We start from the raw sequence: 16,053 nt of genomic DNA, 5'->3' as shown, positions 1-16,053 counted from the left end.
ACCCCATTCTCTTGAGTCTCGGGATAGATTGAACATGTCATCCGAAGGCACCCCCCCCCCCCCAAGCCCACTCCCCAGCCCTCTCCCCACCCCCCGACCCTATCCCCGCCCCTCCACAACCTTCTGGTTGCAACGGCAAAAGTGTTACCCTGTGGGCCATGGCTGACAGCGGGGAGATGGGTGTTGGGGCTATTGGATCTCCCCGGATTTGGGGATGAAGCAGCGCACGGTTGCCAAACCGACTGAGAGCAGGTGGGATAGGAATAATTGATGTTGGGGGGGGGGTGAACCTCTGGTCGACACACTCGGACGTGCGCCCAGGCCGCAATCTGAAGCGGAACATGGAACGGGGCAGCCCTGGCCTTTACATTGACGGCACGGGACTCTCCCGAGTGCCTTCAAAAGGGTTCTCGCCCGGAGTGTGTAAAAGATCCAGCCGGGGGTGATTAACTGTTCGTTCATCACATTGCTGTTTTCTGGGGTCTGCTGTGTACTATGTGGCTGCTGTGCCCGCCTACAGAATGACAAGTGAATTAGCTTCGTGCATAATCCATTATGGGACCTGGGACCTTTGTTTTTTTCATTCTTTATTTCCCCAATCATTCCTTTGCTCCCCCTCTCTCACTCGTTCTCTCTCTGTCTCTCACTCTGTCTCTGTCTCTCTCTCTCTCTCTCTCTCTCTGTCTCTCTCTATCCATCCACCAGGTATGACAGGATAGGGGCAGGGAGTGGGGGGGTCAAGGTTCAAGTTTCGATGTTGGCTCTGATTGACATATTCCGGGTCACAAGGTTCAGGAATAAAGTTGGGTTGGGAAAAAAAAATGGCCTTGTGTAGAAGGCCTTGTGTCTCGCTGTGCGACTCACCTTTTGAGGTAAAACCTCTTCACACCTCAGCCAGCATCCGCCGACAAACAAGCCTTGACCTTTTTAGTTTACCCTCCAGCAGGGAGAGGTGCTGGTACATTATTCGCCCTTCCCTTGTTCCTGGATTAAGGCAGATTCTCGACCCATGGCCTCTAGTCAGAAGGGGTCGCAGCATCGACTAGACTACAGCTGTTTCTGTGGCAACCGCAACCTGCACTGCTTTTTCTCAGCCAGTCGTAGAGGCCAGTCATAGTGGAACATTTATGGGCCTTCATAAGAACAAAGAACAATCGAGCACAGGAACAGGCCCTTCGGCCCTCCAAGCGTGTACTGGTCATGATACTAACCTTGGCTAAAACCCTCAGCACTTCCTGGTGCTGTATCCCTCTGTACCCATCCTATCCATGGATTTGCCGAGATGCCTTTTGAACGCCGTTAATGTATCTGCTTCCACAACCTCCCCTGGCAACGTGTTCCAGGCACTCACCACCCTCTGTGTAAAAAACCTGCCTCGCACATAGCCTCTAAACCTGCCACCCCCCCCCCCCCCCCCCCCCCCCCCCCCCCCACGGACCTAAACCCGATTCCCCCTAGTGACTGACTCCTCTCCTCCATACCCCCCCCCCCCCCATTCTGGGTAAGAGTGCCAGCCCATTCACCGGCCCTTGGAAAGTGCACCCTCCTTCAGCACACACCTCCACCCTATCCCGTAACCCAGCAACCCCACCTATCCTCTACGGACATTTAAGGGCAATTTATCACGGCCAATCCACCTAACCTGCACGCCTTTGGACTGTGGGAGGAAACCGGAGCACCCGGAGGAAACCCACGCAGACACGGGGAGAACGGTGCAGACTCCGCACATACAGTGACCCAAGCCGGGAATCGAACCTGGGACCGTGGCGCTGTGAAGCAACAGTGCTAACCACTGTGCTACTGTCTCGTCCATTCTTGTAACCCCTCTCTAGCTAAAGAAACACCGTCTGATTCCTTGGTTTACGTTGGATGGCGTTTAATCTTGCACTTTTCCGTGGGTGGAAACACTCCTGGTGTGACCTCTCTTATCAGAACCTTTCATCGTTTTAAAGATTAGATCACCCCTCAGCTTCTTCTTTCTTTGGCAAAAGATCCTCCGCCTGTTCAGTCCTTCACGAAGGGTATAAACCCGCATTTCTGTATGTCTTTGTATGAACTCCTTGGCGATCTCTTCTTCACCCTCTTCAGTGTCTCTATAACCTGTTTAGAATGTGGCGACCGGAATTTTTTATTGTTTAATTCATTCAGGATGTGGGCGTCGCCGGCTAAGCCGGCATTTAATCTCCATCCCTTATTGCCCCTTGAGAAGTTAGTGGGTGAGCCGCCTTCTTGAACCCGCTGCAGTCCCTGTGGCGTAGGTACATCCCCAGTGCTGTCAGGGAGGAAGTTCCAGGATTTTGACCCAGCGACAGTGAAGGAACGGCCGATATATTTCCAAGTCAGGGTGGTGAGCGGCTCGGAAGGGGAACCTCCAGGTGGTGGTGTTGCCCATGTGTCTGTTGCCCTTGCCCACTGCATTCTCAACTGGCCTTAGCCAGCTCGGTACCAGTTCATGGCAACTTCTCTTTTTTTTTTGAGATTCTCTCCCTCTGGAAGTAGGATTTGCCAATGCTTTCTTTTTTTTAAATAAATTTAGAGTCCCCAGTCACTTTTTTTCCAATTAAGGGGCAATTTAGCGCGGCCAATCCACCTACTCTGCACATCTTTGGGTTGTGGGGGCGAAACCCACGCAGACACGGGGGAGAATGTGCAAACTCCACACGGACAGCGACCCAGGGCCGGGATTCGAACCCGTATCTGGTCCTCAACGAGCCCTCAGCGCCACAGTCCCAGTGCTAACCACTGCGCCACATGCCGTCCTTGCCAATGCTTTCTTCCAATGGCGTTGGACACCCTCCAGTAACATGCCCAATTGGCCAGTGGTTGCATGCGGGCAGGCAAGGTTGATAACCGTTAGCTTGGCTATGAAGCAGATCACAAGTGTGTCCGACCTTCAGTCACGTGCAGCCGGACACGAAGGGTCAGGAGAGTTCTGATTCAGGCAGAACCTTCGCCAACCTAGCCCTCCCCACCAAACCCTGTGCGAAATTAAGAACGCAAGGCTTTATTTTTAATGGCGCAGGAATTGACCATACAGGCCCTTAGGCCTACTCCACATTCAATGCCATCATGGCTGATCTTCTACTTTAACCTGTCCACTCACCGTTCCCCCATAATTCCCTGAAACACCACAAATCTGCCCATCCCATATATTCAATGATGGAGCATGTGTAACGCCGCTGCGGGAGAGAATTTCAGAGATTCGCAACCCTTTGGGTGAAGAAATTTCTCCTCATCTCCGTCCGAAGTGATCGTCCCTTTATCCTGAGATTGTGCCTCGGAAGCAATCTCCCGAGTGTCTAGCTCGTCAAGCCCCTTCACAATCTTGCATATTTCAGTGAGATCATCTCTCGTTCTTAACCCCATAGAGTGCAGGCCCCATTTACTCTGCCCGTTGGACAATCCTCTCCCCCAGTAACCAATCCAGTGAACCTTTACTGCTCCGCCTCCCGTGCAAATGTATCCTCCCTTAAATATGGAGAATAAAACTGCCCATCGTATTCCCGGCGTGTTCTTACCAAAGCCCTGTACGATTGAAGCAAGGCTTGCTCGGACGGGGCCTGGGTATCGCCGGAAAAAGAGACAGGCTGTCAAAGCTTTTCGACTTACACTCGTCAGGAAGGATTCGCACGAATACCAAATCTCAAAGGCAACAATCATTTATTTGGCATGAGAATAGGGTGCTGATTGGCTGGCAAGTGGACTGATTGGTTGAGGTGTTGCCATGGAAACTGCACCAGGGTGCAGTCAACTGCCAAGCTTCTGTTCAAATTCAAACCAGGTAATTCGACGCTGATTGGTCAATACGTTGCCACGGGGAATAATCCGGGGAACGGCTGCCCTCCAAGCTTTTGTTTAGTTGAAGAAGAATGCAATGCGTGGACACCTTATTTCGGTTTGCAAAGGGCAAGGGCCATGTGGGTGAACAATTGGCTCTTTATGAAGTTGTCGATGAGGCCAATTCTATCGTGCACGGAACTGTTGGAATCCAAACGTGTATATTGACCAGTGAAAGCTGGATTCCACGGTCACAGCAATGGAGTACCGGTGGGCAGATGAGTCAACTAGCACGTCACGGAAAGGGAGCTCACTGGACTGCTCCATTTCAGAGAATCTGAGCGCAGGGGGTGTGGAGGGGGGTGGGGTGGAGGGGGTTGGGGGGGGGGGGGGGGAGCCCATTAAAATGCATGAGGAAATTCTGACATACAGCTTACAAATTCAAATATAGCAAAGTTATCAACTACGTATGGGAAGTAGGTAGGAGGTTAGGGGTCATTTAGTTGATGACCTGTTTCTCGTAGAAGCCAACAAAGGTGCTGCCCAGAACGTGGCTGAGAGGGGGATGCGGGGGGGGGGGGGGGGGGGGGGGTGCGATGGCAACACTATCTATTTATACATGGCGTCATTAAAACTGATCTCGACTGTGAGAGTTGTGGATCTCCTGAGTTCAGCAATATTGAATGAGCACATGGACATGGCTTGGCTATTGATATGCAAGACCCGTATGGTCTTCTGAAAGGCGATGGATTTGTTCGCAGTGTATGTGGAAAAGCTGCTCCGAATTGGCTGGAGCAACTTTCTCTGGAGCCACTTGGCCAATTCACGTTGTGCAGGGCAGATTAAACAGCAGTGCTAAACAATCTTGATTGCGCTAAGAATTACACTGGCTCATTTACACATGCTAGAAGCTACATATATTCGCACCCGGGTCCTCTTTGCAAACAACAGGAGCCTGTCCATGCTTGGGGAACAGCCATTCCCTGGTTCATTCCCCATGGTAGTGCCTTGGCCGTCAGAGTTGACCTGCCTGGCTTAAACAAAAGCTTTGCTGTTAACTGTTCCCTGGTGCATTCTCCAGGGCAATTCCTCAATCCGAGTCCACTTGCCCACCAGTCAACACCCTCTTCTCATGCAGTTTAAATTGGTGCTCCCTTTGAAAATTTGCAAATCTGTCCTGACCAGTGCGAGACGAAAAGATTCAGCAGCCTGTCCGTCTTTTCAGCAATACTTAATACTCCCCTATTTTGTTTTTCACATTGTCATGTTATACATTTCAGTTTGTACATTAAATTCCGAGTGTCGTAATCACAGCAAACAAAGGAAACCAAGGCAGAGTCACAATTGCAAAAAGGGAGACAGACCCAAGAACGAGAAAAGCAAAACACAAACAAGCGAGGATCACAATAAATATTTACATCTACCTATTCCCTCCCCGTGGCTGTGGGCCTCATGTGGCCGTTCTGCCTCAGTTACCCTGCCTAGAGTTGGCCTCAGTGTGTATTACCCGGCGTATTTGCTGCTCTCCCTGCTTCTCCGCGTGACCGTGGACCTGTTCCCTGAGGCAATGCCCCTTGTGTCCCTTTTCTATGGGTTTTTGCACCCCCTGCCCCCTTCCCTTACGTTCTGTGTCTCGTCTGTGGCACTCCCCCCTCCCCCTCCTCCGCTCGACTGGGTGCTGGCTACGAACAGGCCAGGGAATAAGTTGGTGAACCCCCCCCCCCCCCCGGATGGCAAATTACGTCTTCTCCGGCTGGAGGAATTCCGTTAGGTCGGAGAGCTTTGGGCGGTGCTGCCGATTGCCGGCCGACTGGGATTCTTTGGCGGGCGATCAGGGAGGCAAATGCTAGGCCGTCGGCAGCCCCCCCTCCCCATAAAGAGTTCTGGTTGATCTGAAACCCCGAAGCCACCACTTTTGGGCCTAGCTCCACACTCATCCCTACAACCTTGGGCGTTGCCTCAAGGAAGGTCATCCAGGACCCGACGAGTATGGGGAATGCCCAGAACGTGTGGGCGTGGTTGGCCGGGCCTCCCTGGCACCGGTCACATTTGTCCTCCAGCTCTGGGAAGAACCTGTTCTGGTTCTGGGTAGGTGCGCCCTGTTCACCATCTTGACCTGCACACGTGGAGGTGTAGTTCACCCCGTGTCGTGCTTCGATCCAGAGTCGCGCCCCCCCGCCCCACTTCTGTGCTCGGTTCTTCCTCCCATTTTCCCCTCGTCTCGTCCAGGGGGGGGAGTGTACCCCTTCCAACCGTCGCCCGTACAGGTCCCCACAGTTCCTCAACCTGCGAATGCCCCGGTTTCTGGGGATCCATCACCGTTTCCCCACGGAGGAAGTCCTTGACCAGTATATACCTCATTTTGTTCCTTGCGGTAGTTGGAACCTTCCAGAGTTGCTAATCTGCCACCTGTGTACATGTTGCTAACCGTCAGTGTCCCCTCGTCCAGTCTCCACCTTTTGAAGGTGGCGTCCATTGTTGCGTGCGTGAACCTATGGTTGTTACAGACGGGGGCCATGGTGGACATTTTGGCCAGGCCGAAGCGTTGTCGTATTTAATACCACATTCGGAGTGCGGCTACTACCAATTCTTGAGTGTTTGGTCGCGGGATGGGGGTGAGGTTGTGACCAGGGCTTGGAGGGGTGTCCCTGTGCAGGAACTCTCCTCCACCCTCACCCACTCCGCTCCCGGTTCCTTCACCCATCCCCTCATTCTTTCTGCTGCGGCCGCCCAGTGGTAAAACTGTATGTCCTCCCCATATTTCTTAGACTTCCCCATCCTTGGGCTGCGATAAGGGCCGTTTGTCTCTCTAATTGATTGCTGTGCCTACACGGGAACTTTCTATGTTCCTCGTGTGAGTAACTCCCAAGTCCCTCTGAACATCAGGGTGGCACACTGGTCAACACTACTGCCTCAGGGCGCCAGGGACCCGGGTTCGATTCCAACCTCGGGTGACTGTGTGGGGTTTGTACGTTTTCCCCGTGTCTGCGTGGGTTTCCTCCCAGTTTCCTCCCACAGTCCAAAGATATGCAGGATGGGTAGATTGGCCGTGCTAAATAACCCCTTGGTGTCCAAAGGTGTGCAGGTTAGGTGGGTTGGCCGTGCTAAATTGCCCCTTAGTATCTAAAGATGTGCAAGTTAGGTGGGTTGGCCGTGCTAAATTGCCCCTTAGTATCTAAAGATGTGCAAGTTAGGTGGGTTGGCCATGCTAAATTGCCCCTTAGTGTCCAAAGATGTGCAAGTTAGGTGGGTTGGCCATGCTAAATTGCCCCTTAGTATCCAAAGATGTGCAAGTTAGGTGGGTTGGCCATGCTAAATTGCCCCTTAGTGTCCAAAGATGTGCAAGTTAGGTGGGTTGGCCATGTTAAATTGCCCCTTAGTATCCAAAGATGTGCAAGTTAGGTGGGTTGGCCATGCTAAATTGGCCCTTAGTATCCAAAGATGTGCAGGTTAGGTGGGTTGGCCATGCTAAATTGCCCCATAGTGTCCAAAGATGTGCAGGCTAGGTGGAGTTATGGGGATGGTTGGTGGGGGGGGGGGCTAGGTAGAGTGCTCATTTGGAGGGTCAGTGCAGACTCGATGGGCCAAATGGCCGCCTTCTGCACTGTAGAGATTCCAAGACTAAAAAAAATCTTCAGGTTCCGAGACCAATTGTGCCAGTTGAGATCAACCAATCGGGCACATAGGGCAGCACGGTGGCCTCGTGGTTAGCACAACCGCCTCACGGCGCTGAGGTCCCAGGTTCGATCCCGGCTCTGGGTCACTGTCCGTGTGGAGTTTGCACGTTCTCCCCGTGTCTGCGTGGGTTTCGCCCCCACAACCCAAAAATGTGCAGAGTAGGTGGATTGGCCACGCTAAATTGCCCCTTAATTGGAAAAAATAATTGGCTAATCTAAATTTATAAAAAAAAAAAAAAAAAAAAAAAAAAAAAAAAAAAAAAAAAAAAAAAAAAAAAAAAAAAAAAACCAATCGGGCACATGCCAAATATCGAAGATAAGACCTCCTGTCCTGTGTCTCACCCCCACACTGGGCAATCTACACACCAACCATGATTCTGATCATAATTTTGAACCACCAACCCACAGGCAAATAGATTGCTCACTGCCGTAAGCGGTCATTCTTGGCGAGTAGTGAATTATAAGCCGGCACTGTGCAATAAACAAGAGAAAACCAGATTGATTGTGTCAAATCCAACCTCATCTTCTTCTCTTGCCTCTCTCTTTAGGAGGTCAAGGTCATCTCAAGAAGCCAGCCAATCAGAAACCCTGTAGGGATGCTGTAAAGCCCGGTGGCTCTGGGAAGGTGACTGAATGTTAAAGATGGCAACCCAATACAACAATGAACTCAAATGTGTTAGCGTAGAGTGGGACTTTCTTCAAGGACTTCTCGTAAAGAACCAACCAGTCCCTTGGTAAGACTTGCGTGGCTTCATGCTGACCATGGTGGCGTAGTGATAATGTCACTGGATCAATAATCCAGGGGCCCAGTGTATCGCTCTGGAGGCAGGGTTGGGGGGGGGGAAGGTGGGTACGGGTTCAAATCCTGTTAGGGCAGCTGGCGGAATTAATATTCGGCGAATAAATTCAATTAAGTTTTAAAAAAGAAAAATCTGATGTTAACATCCGGTCTCAGTAATGGCAACCGTGATCGATTGTCATGAAAAACCCATCACTCACGTCCCTCTTTAGGGAAGGAAATCTGCCGTCCTTACCCGGTCTGGCCTACATGTGACTCCAGAACCCCCCCCCCCACAGCAAATGTGGTCGACCATTAAACGCCCCTCTGGAAAGGCCGAGCGAGGCCCTCCGTTCGAGGGCAGTTGGGGACGGGCAACAAATGCCGATTGTCCCAGTAACGCTCCCCCCGCCCCCCCCATGAAGTAATAATGGAAATTCTCTTACTCCTTGTTGAGTTAAGTGTCTGGGGTAGAGGGAGGGAAAATAGTAGAGGGGGGGGGGGGGGGGGTCAAAGGACAGAAGGATATTTGGGGGTTGCTATTCGAGTAAAATGTTGGATAGCGTGTGAAATTGTTAGCGTTTACTCTCCCCCTTGACCCCTGCTGCGGCCTCCACCTTTGACGTCTCTGTGTTCCCCTGGCCTTCCTCATACCCCAGACCCTCGCATTCACCTCCAACCTGCTGCTGTCCCTTACCAAAAGCACCAAGACCATTTCACCCAGCACCCTTTGCTCGCTGACGTCCACTGGCTTCCCGTCTGGCAACGCTAATTTTTAAAACTCCCAATCCTCTTTTCAAATCCCTCCCGGAAGGTTTTAAAACAGCCCACAGGTAAGAAGGAGAAATAAGAATGGCGGTCTAGGGCGGCGTAGCGGCGCAGTGGGTTAGCCCTGCGGCCTCACGGCGCCGAGGTCCCAGGTTCGATCCCAGCTCTGGGTCACTGTCCGTGTGGAGTTTGCACATTGTGGGTTTCGCCCCCACAACCCAAAGATGTGCAGGGTAGGTGGATTGGCCATGCTAAATTGCCCCTTAATTGGAAAAAATGAATTGGGTAATCTAAATTTAAAAGGATCAGTAAAGTGATCTTTATGTTTTCTTTTCCTACTGCGAGTGGTCTTGGTATCTCCGATCTCTGTAAATAACTGCAGCCCCCCCACAACCTTCGGGGTATCTGTGCCCCTCCAATTCTGGAGTCTTCACCATTTACAGGGGGTCCCTGGGGAGTGTGTCAGTATTTACAGGGGGTCTCCGGGGAGTGTGTCAGTATTTACAGGGAGTCCCCGGGGGAGTGTGTCAGTATTTACAGGGGGTCCCCGGGGAGTGTGTCAGTATTTACAGGGGATCCCCGGGGAGTGTGTCAGTATTTACAGGGGTCCCCGGGGAGTGTGTCAGTATTTACAGGGGGTTCCCGGGGAGTGTGTCAATATTTACAGGGGATCCCCGGGGAGTGTGTCAGTATTTACAGGGGGTCCCCGGGGGAGTGTGTCAGTATTTACAGGGGGTCCCCGGGGAGTGTGTCAGTATTTACAGGGGGTCCCTGGGGAGTGTGTCAGTATTTACAGGGGTTCCCCGGGGAGTGTGTCAATATTTACAGGGGGCCCCGGGGAGTGTGTCAGTATTTACAGGGGGTCCCCGGGGAGTGTGTCAGTATTACAGGGGGTCCCCGGGGAGTGTGTCAGTATTTACAGGGGGTCCCCGGGGAGTGTGTCAGTATTTACAGGGGGTCCCCGGGGAGTGTGTCAGTATTTACAGGGGGTCCCAGAGAGTGTGTCAGTATTTGCAGGGGGTCCCGGGGTATGTGTCAGCATTTATAGGGGGTCGCAGGGAGTGTGTCAGTATTTACAGGGGTTCCCTGGGGGGGAGTGTGTCAGTATTTACAGGGGCTCCCGGGGAGTGTGTCAGTATTTACAGGGGGTCCCTGGAGAGTGTGTCAGTATTTACAGGGAGTCCCCGGGGGGGAGTGTGTCAGTATTTACAGGGGATCCCCGGGGAGTGTGTCAGTATTTACAGGGGGTCCCCGGGGAGTGTGTCAGTATTTAAAGGGGATCCCTGTAGAGAGTGTGTCAGTATTTACAGGGGATCCCTGTAGAGAGTGTGTCAGTATTTACAGGGGTTCCCCGGGGAGTGTGTCAGTATTTACAGGGGGGTTCCCGGGGAGTGTGTCAGTATTTACAGGGGGTTCCCGGGGAGTGTGTCAGTATTTACAGGGGGGTTCGGGGAGTGTGTCAATATTTACAGGGGTCCCCGGGGGAGTGTGTCAGTATTTACAGGGGGTCCCCGGGGAGTGTGTCAGTATTTACAGGGGGTCCCCAGGGAGTGTGTCAGTATTTACAGGGTGGTCCCCAGGGAGTGTGTCAGTATTTACAGGGGGTCCCCGGGGAGTGTGTCAGTATTTACAGGGGGTCTCCAGGGAGTGTGTCAGTATGTACAGGGGGTCCCGGGGAGTTTGTCTGTATTTACAGGGGGTCCCCGGGGAGTGTGTCAGTATTTACAGGGGGTCCCGGGGAGTTTGTCTGTATTTACAGGGGGTCCCGGGGGGAGTGTGTCAGTATTTACAGGGGGTTTCGGGGAGTGTGTCAGTATTTACAAGAGGTCCCGGGGAGTGTGTCAGTATTTACAGGGGATCCCCGGGGAGTGTGTCAGTATTTACAGGGGGTCCCCGGGGAGTGTGTCAGTATTTACAGGGGGTCCCGGGAAGTGTGTCAGTATTTACAGGGGGTCCCCGGGGGATGTGTCAGTATTTACAGGGGGTTCCCGGGGAGTGTGTCAGTATTTACAGGGGGTCCCCGGGGGAGTGTGTCAGTATTTACAGGGGGTCCCGGGGAGTGTGTCAGTATTTACAGGGGGTCCCCGGGGAGTGTGTCAGTATTTACAGGGGGTTCCCGGGGAGTGTGTCAGTATTTACAGGGGGTCCCCGGGGGAGTGTGTCTGTATTTACAGGGAGTCCCCGGGGGGGGGGGGGGGGGGGGGGGGGGGGTCAGTATTTACAGGGGGGTCCCCGGAGTGTGCCAGTTTTTGAGGAGAGGGGCAGGGAGAGGGGAGACAATTGACAGATTAGCCAGTCACAGAGAGGGGAGCGCTGGATGTTATGTTTAAAAGCCACAGCGGTAATCCGGGAGGAGCAGAATGAGTGTGGAAAATAGGTTAAATGGAGACAGAGCAGACCCGCGTGTGATGTGTAAGCAGAAAGGGAGGCAGTTATTATAAATGATTGCAATAGGGCAGCAGTGGGTTAGCACTGCTGCCTCACGGCGCTGAGGTCCCAGGTTCGATCCCGGCTCTGGGTCACTGTCTGTGTGGAGTTTACACACTCTCCCCGTGTCTGCGTGGGTTTCGCCCCCACAACCCAAAAATGTGCAGAGTAGGTGGATTGGCCACGCTAAATTGCCCCTTAATTGGAAAAAATAATTGGGTAATCTAAATTTATTTAAAAAAAGAGAAAAAATTTTTTTTTTTAAAAAACCCTGCCTGTGCCATTTCTGCCGAATCGGTGGGCGAGGGAAGGGGGTTAAAATCAGAGCTAAATACCCTCTCTCCCTCCAACAGGAGTGACAGCCCAGTGACTTAGGAGCAGGAAACTTGGCAAATACCCCCCCCCCCAACCTGCTGAAGCCCAGATGGGAGGGGATTTTCCACTTTCCCAGCATGCACCGCAAGGCGCCATCTGCACAATCGCTCAGCTACAGCCCGTCCCATTTGCAAACACAGCTGGGCTGGGAAGGTCCCAATTTTGTCCCCTCTGCCGCTGCACTCGAGCATGGTGGGAGTTTGTGTTCCCTGACTCGGATTTGACCCAGTGGTTTTCCCATGCGACTGTTTTGTGGGAACAAGGTGGGAGCCGTCCAGCACCGCGACGTTGGACAAGTGTGATCATGGGGCTGTCTTATTAACGGGGAACGACTGAAAATCCTGTTCTTTTTCACACTGGGAATATTGCGACTGAATATATGTCCATTCTATCTCACGCACTGTGTGTTACTGGATCGAACAATCCTAATTATATCGCACAGAGAGTGTTACTGGTAGAACACCCTTGGATATATATTACTCCGCTTCAATGCTACTTTTCTTTTTCATTCGTTCCTGGGATTGGGGCGTCGCCGGCTGGGCCCAGCATTTGTTGCCCATCCCTAATTGCCCCACGAGAAGGTGGTGGTGAGCTGCCTTCTTGAACCGCTGCGGTCCACGTGGTGTAGGTACACCCACTGTGCTGTTAGGGGGAAGGACGTTCCAGGAGCTTGACCCAGCGACAGAAAAGGAACGGCCGACATAGAACATAGAACAGTACAGCACAGAACAGGCCCTTCGGCCCTCGATGTTGTGCCGAGCAATGATCCTACTCAAACCCACGTATCCACCCTATACCCGTAACCCAACAACCCCCCCCCCCTTTAACCTTACTTTTTAGGACACTACGGGCAATTTATCATGGCCAATCCACCTAACCCGCGCATCTTTGGACTGTGGGAGGAAACCGGAGCACCCGGAGGAAACCCACGCACACACGGGGAGGACGTGCAGACTCCACACAGACAGTGACCCAGCCGGGAACCGAACCTGGGACCCTGGAGCTGTGAAGCATTTATGCTAACCACCATGCTACCGCGCTGCCCCTTGACATACTCCCAAGTGCGTGGTTCAGCGGAGAACTGATTCAGCTTTGGGCGGCAGGCATAGGGGCCGTTGACGAGGAGGCCGGATTTAACCCACGCCAGCAGCTTATCTTCAGACACGGCACCTCCACACGAGTCTTTAATCCATCAGCTAGGACTGAAAACCTTCGGGCAGCACGGTGACGCAGTGGGTTAGCATTGCAGCCTCACGGCGCCGAGGTCCCGGGTTCGATCCCGGCTCTGGGTCGCTGTCAGTGTGGAGTTTGCACATTCTCCCCGTGTCTGCGTGGGTTTCGCCCCCACAACCCTAAAGATGTGCAGGGTAGGTGAACACGCTAAATTGCCCCTTAATTGGAAAAAATGAATTGGGTACACTAAATTTTTTAAAAAAGGACTGAAATCTTTCCTCATAACATTTTCCATGTACGGTTCGCTCACTCTCTGGGATGGCCGTAACGCTTGTCGGAATGATATGCAGAAGCTTGGCTTCCGAAGCTGCCTTGTACAATGTGCTCCTGGTGTGACATGCCAGAAGCACCAATCCTCGGCAGTCCTTACACATTCCAGTCAGTATTTTCTCTGCCTGCAGCTGTGTAAATATTGTAATGGTTTATGTCCCTTCCTGGCGGACGTCCAACTTTCGACATTTCAAAAAGAGAATCCCTTCTCGGCCTGCATCCATCTTTAAGGGGGCTTTATCCCTTCCCAATGTGCGGTTAATTTTATTTTCTTCCTCAACCAAACCCCCCCCCCCCCCCCCTGAAATCGATGACGGAAAATTCTGGAAATATTCAGCGTGTCAGTCAGAATCCGGGCAGTGGGGCAGCACGGTGGCGCAAAGGTTAGCCCTGCTGCCTCACGGGGCCGAGGTCCCCGGCTCTGGGTCACTGTCCGTGCGGAGTTTGCACATTCTCCCCGTGTCTGCGTGGGTTTCGCCCCCCACAACCCAAAGATGTGCAGGGTAGGATTGCCCCTTAATTGGACAAAATGAATCGGGTACTCTAAATTTATATTTTTTTTAAAAAGAGAGAGTGGGAAACGGGTTGGGGGGGTCACTGATCTTTCATCGGAAGCGGGAAAGGTGAAGGAGACGGAACAGGCCTGAAGCAAGTTCGTGGGCCGGGGGAGGAGAAGCGAAGAAAATGGAGGGTCTGTGATCGAGTGGAAGGCGGGAGAGTTTAAATGGCAAAAGGGAAGATGGCGGGACAAAAGAAGAGATAGTAATGGGGCGAGTAAAGAAACAAAAGATGGGTCGAGAGATGATAACTGGAAAAAAATAGGAGCGGGGGTCGTCCATTCAGCCCCTCGAGCCTCATCCTCTATTCGATAATCTGACCTCATTGCGGGTTTAACTCCACTTTCCTGTCTGTCCCCCATTAGCCCTCAATTCCCATGTCGATAAAAAATCTGTCGAAGTCGGCCTTGAATTCATTCAATGAGCCAACTCCGTCGCTGCCTGGGGGGGGGAGCGAATTCCACGGACTAGCTTTTGCGAGAGAGAGAGAGAGAGAATGTCTCCTTATCTCTGCCCTACATGGGAGACCCCTTATCTTTAAACTGTACCCCCTCCTCCTAGATTCCCCCGCAAGGGGAATCAAAACAGGCGGCATGGCGGCACGGGCATTAACGCCGCTGCCTCACCGCGCCAGGGACCCGGGTTCGATTCCGGCCCTCGGGTGACTATCGGTGCGGAGTTTACACATTCTCCCCGTGCCTGGCTGGGTTTCCTCCGGGTGCTCCGGTTTCCTCCAAAGATGTGCAGGTTAGGTGGATTGGCCGTGCCAAATTTCCCCTAGTGTCCAAAAAATGTGCAGGTTCGGTGGTGTTGGGGGAGCGGGCCTCGATTAGGGTGGACTTTCGGAGGGTCGGTGCTGACTCGATGGGCCAAATGGCCGTCTCCTGCACTGCAGGGATTCTATGGTTCTATCCGCTCCGTGTCTATCCCACCGAGTTAACTCTAAATCATAATATGTTTCAGTGAGATCGCCTTCTGTCCTCCAAATCCCAGCGAGTATCGGCCAATCCCACTCGGCCTTTCCTCCTAAAACAACCCCTTCATCTCCGGAACCAGCCACGTGCACCTTCTCCGAAGTTCATCCCTTCTTAAGTAAGGAGGTTAAAACTTGACCCAGCAGTAAAACGTGGGAAATGATTGGTGTTGGTCCAAACTGGACTTCTATAACTGAAAGCGAGCGCCGATTGAACCAAGACCTGTTATTTTCAGGTTTTATTGGCTTTTCCTGGGCAGCTGCAGATGAGGATTCTAACGGGAAAAATACAGAATGGAAGCAGTGCGGAAATGATTCAATCTGTGTTGAGGCAGTGGCGGCTTTAAAGTCCATAATTGAGAGATGAGCTGTTGTTCCTCGAGTGCAGGTTGAGCTTCCCTGGACAGACATGTTAGAGTAGGAGTGAGATTTCAAATGGCAGGCGGCTCCAAACGCAGGGACTGAATGGAGCTGTTCCGCGTAGCGATTAGGAATGGATTTGCTCCATCTGACTAGATACTGGAGGCTGTGCTGGTACTTCCCTTGGCATCAGCTGGCAGCTGGGCCACTGCGTGTTGGCAGGCAGATCCACTGTGGGGGGCGGCAACGCAACCAACTCTGTTCCAGTCTTCCTTCGGATGTTTGCACATTCCAGCAACTAATGGGAACAGAAGGGGGAGGACAAGCCTTTCTGAGCCCAGAGCTTGTGAACCGCCCAATCCGAGATCATCTCAATACCTCAGAGTGTTTGATAGGGACAGTGTAGAGGGAGCTTTACTCTGTATCTAACTGTACCTGTCCTGGGAGTGTTTGATGGGGACAGTGTAGAGGGAGCTTTACTCTGTATCTAACCCCATGCTGTCCCTGTCCTGGGAGTGTTTGATAGGGACAGTGCAGAGAGAGCTTTACTCTGTATCTAACCCCGTGCTGTACCTGTTCAGGGAGTGTTTGATGGGGACAGTGTAGAGGGAGCTTTACTCTGTATCTAACCCCGTGCTGTACCTGTCCTGGGAGTGTTTGATGGGGTCAGTGTAAAGGGAGCTTTACTCTGTATCTAACCCCGTGCTGTTCCTGTCCTGGGAGTGTCTGATGGGGACAGTGGAGAGGGAGCTTTACTCTGTATCTAACCCCGTGCTGTACCTGTCCTGGGAGTGTTTGATGGGGACAGTGTAGAGGGAGCTTTACTCTGTATCTAACCCCATGCTGTCCCTGTCCTGG

General features: G+C 52.5%; 1 protein-coding gene across 4 annotated transcripts in view; it reads left to right on the top strand.

Annotated features, from left to right (window-relative positions):
• Positions 1–16,053, top strand: part of npas1 (neuronal PAS domain protein 1) — a 402,370-nt gene that overhangs the window by 139,145 nt on the left and 247,172 nt on the right. For 3 of the 4 annotated variants that reach the window (XM_038786006.1, XM_038786007.1, XM_038786008.1), the window contains exon 2: positions 8,003–8,188. The exons of the other annotated variant lie outside the window; for it this stretch is intronic. In XM_038786006.1, the coding sequence (XP_038641934.1) occupies positions 8,088–8,188 (101 nt within the window). In that variant the 5' untranslated portion in view covers positions 8,003–8,087. The remainder of the gene's footprint in view (positions 1–8,002; positions 8,189–16,053) is intronic. 4 annotated transcript variants of the gene reach the window in all.

Source organism: Scyliorhinus canicula, chromosome 27 (assembly GCF_902713615.1).
Source record: "Scyliorhinus canicula chromosome 27, sScyCan1.1, whole genome shotgun sequence".
NCBI classification, from domain to species: domain Eukaryota; kingdom Metazoa; phylum Chordata; class Chondrichthyes; order Carcharhiniformes; family Scyliorhinidae; genus Scyliorhinus; species Scyliorhinus canicula.
This window is presented reverse-complemented; position numbering and strand designations above follow the sequence as displayed.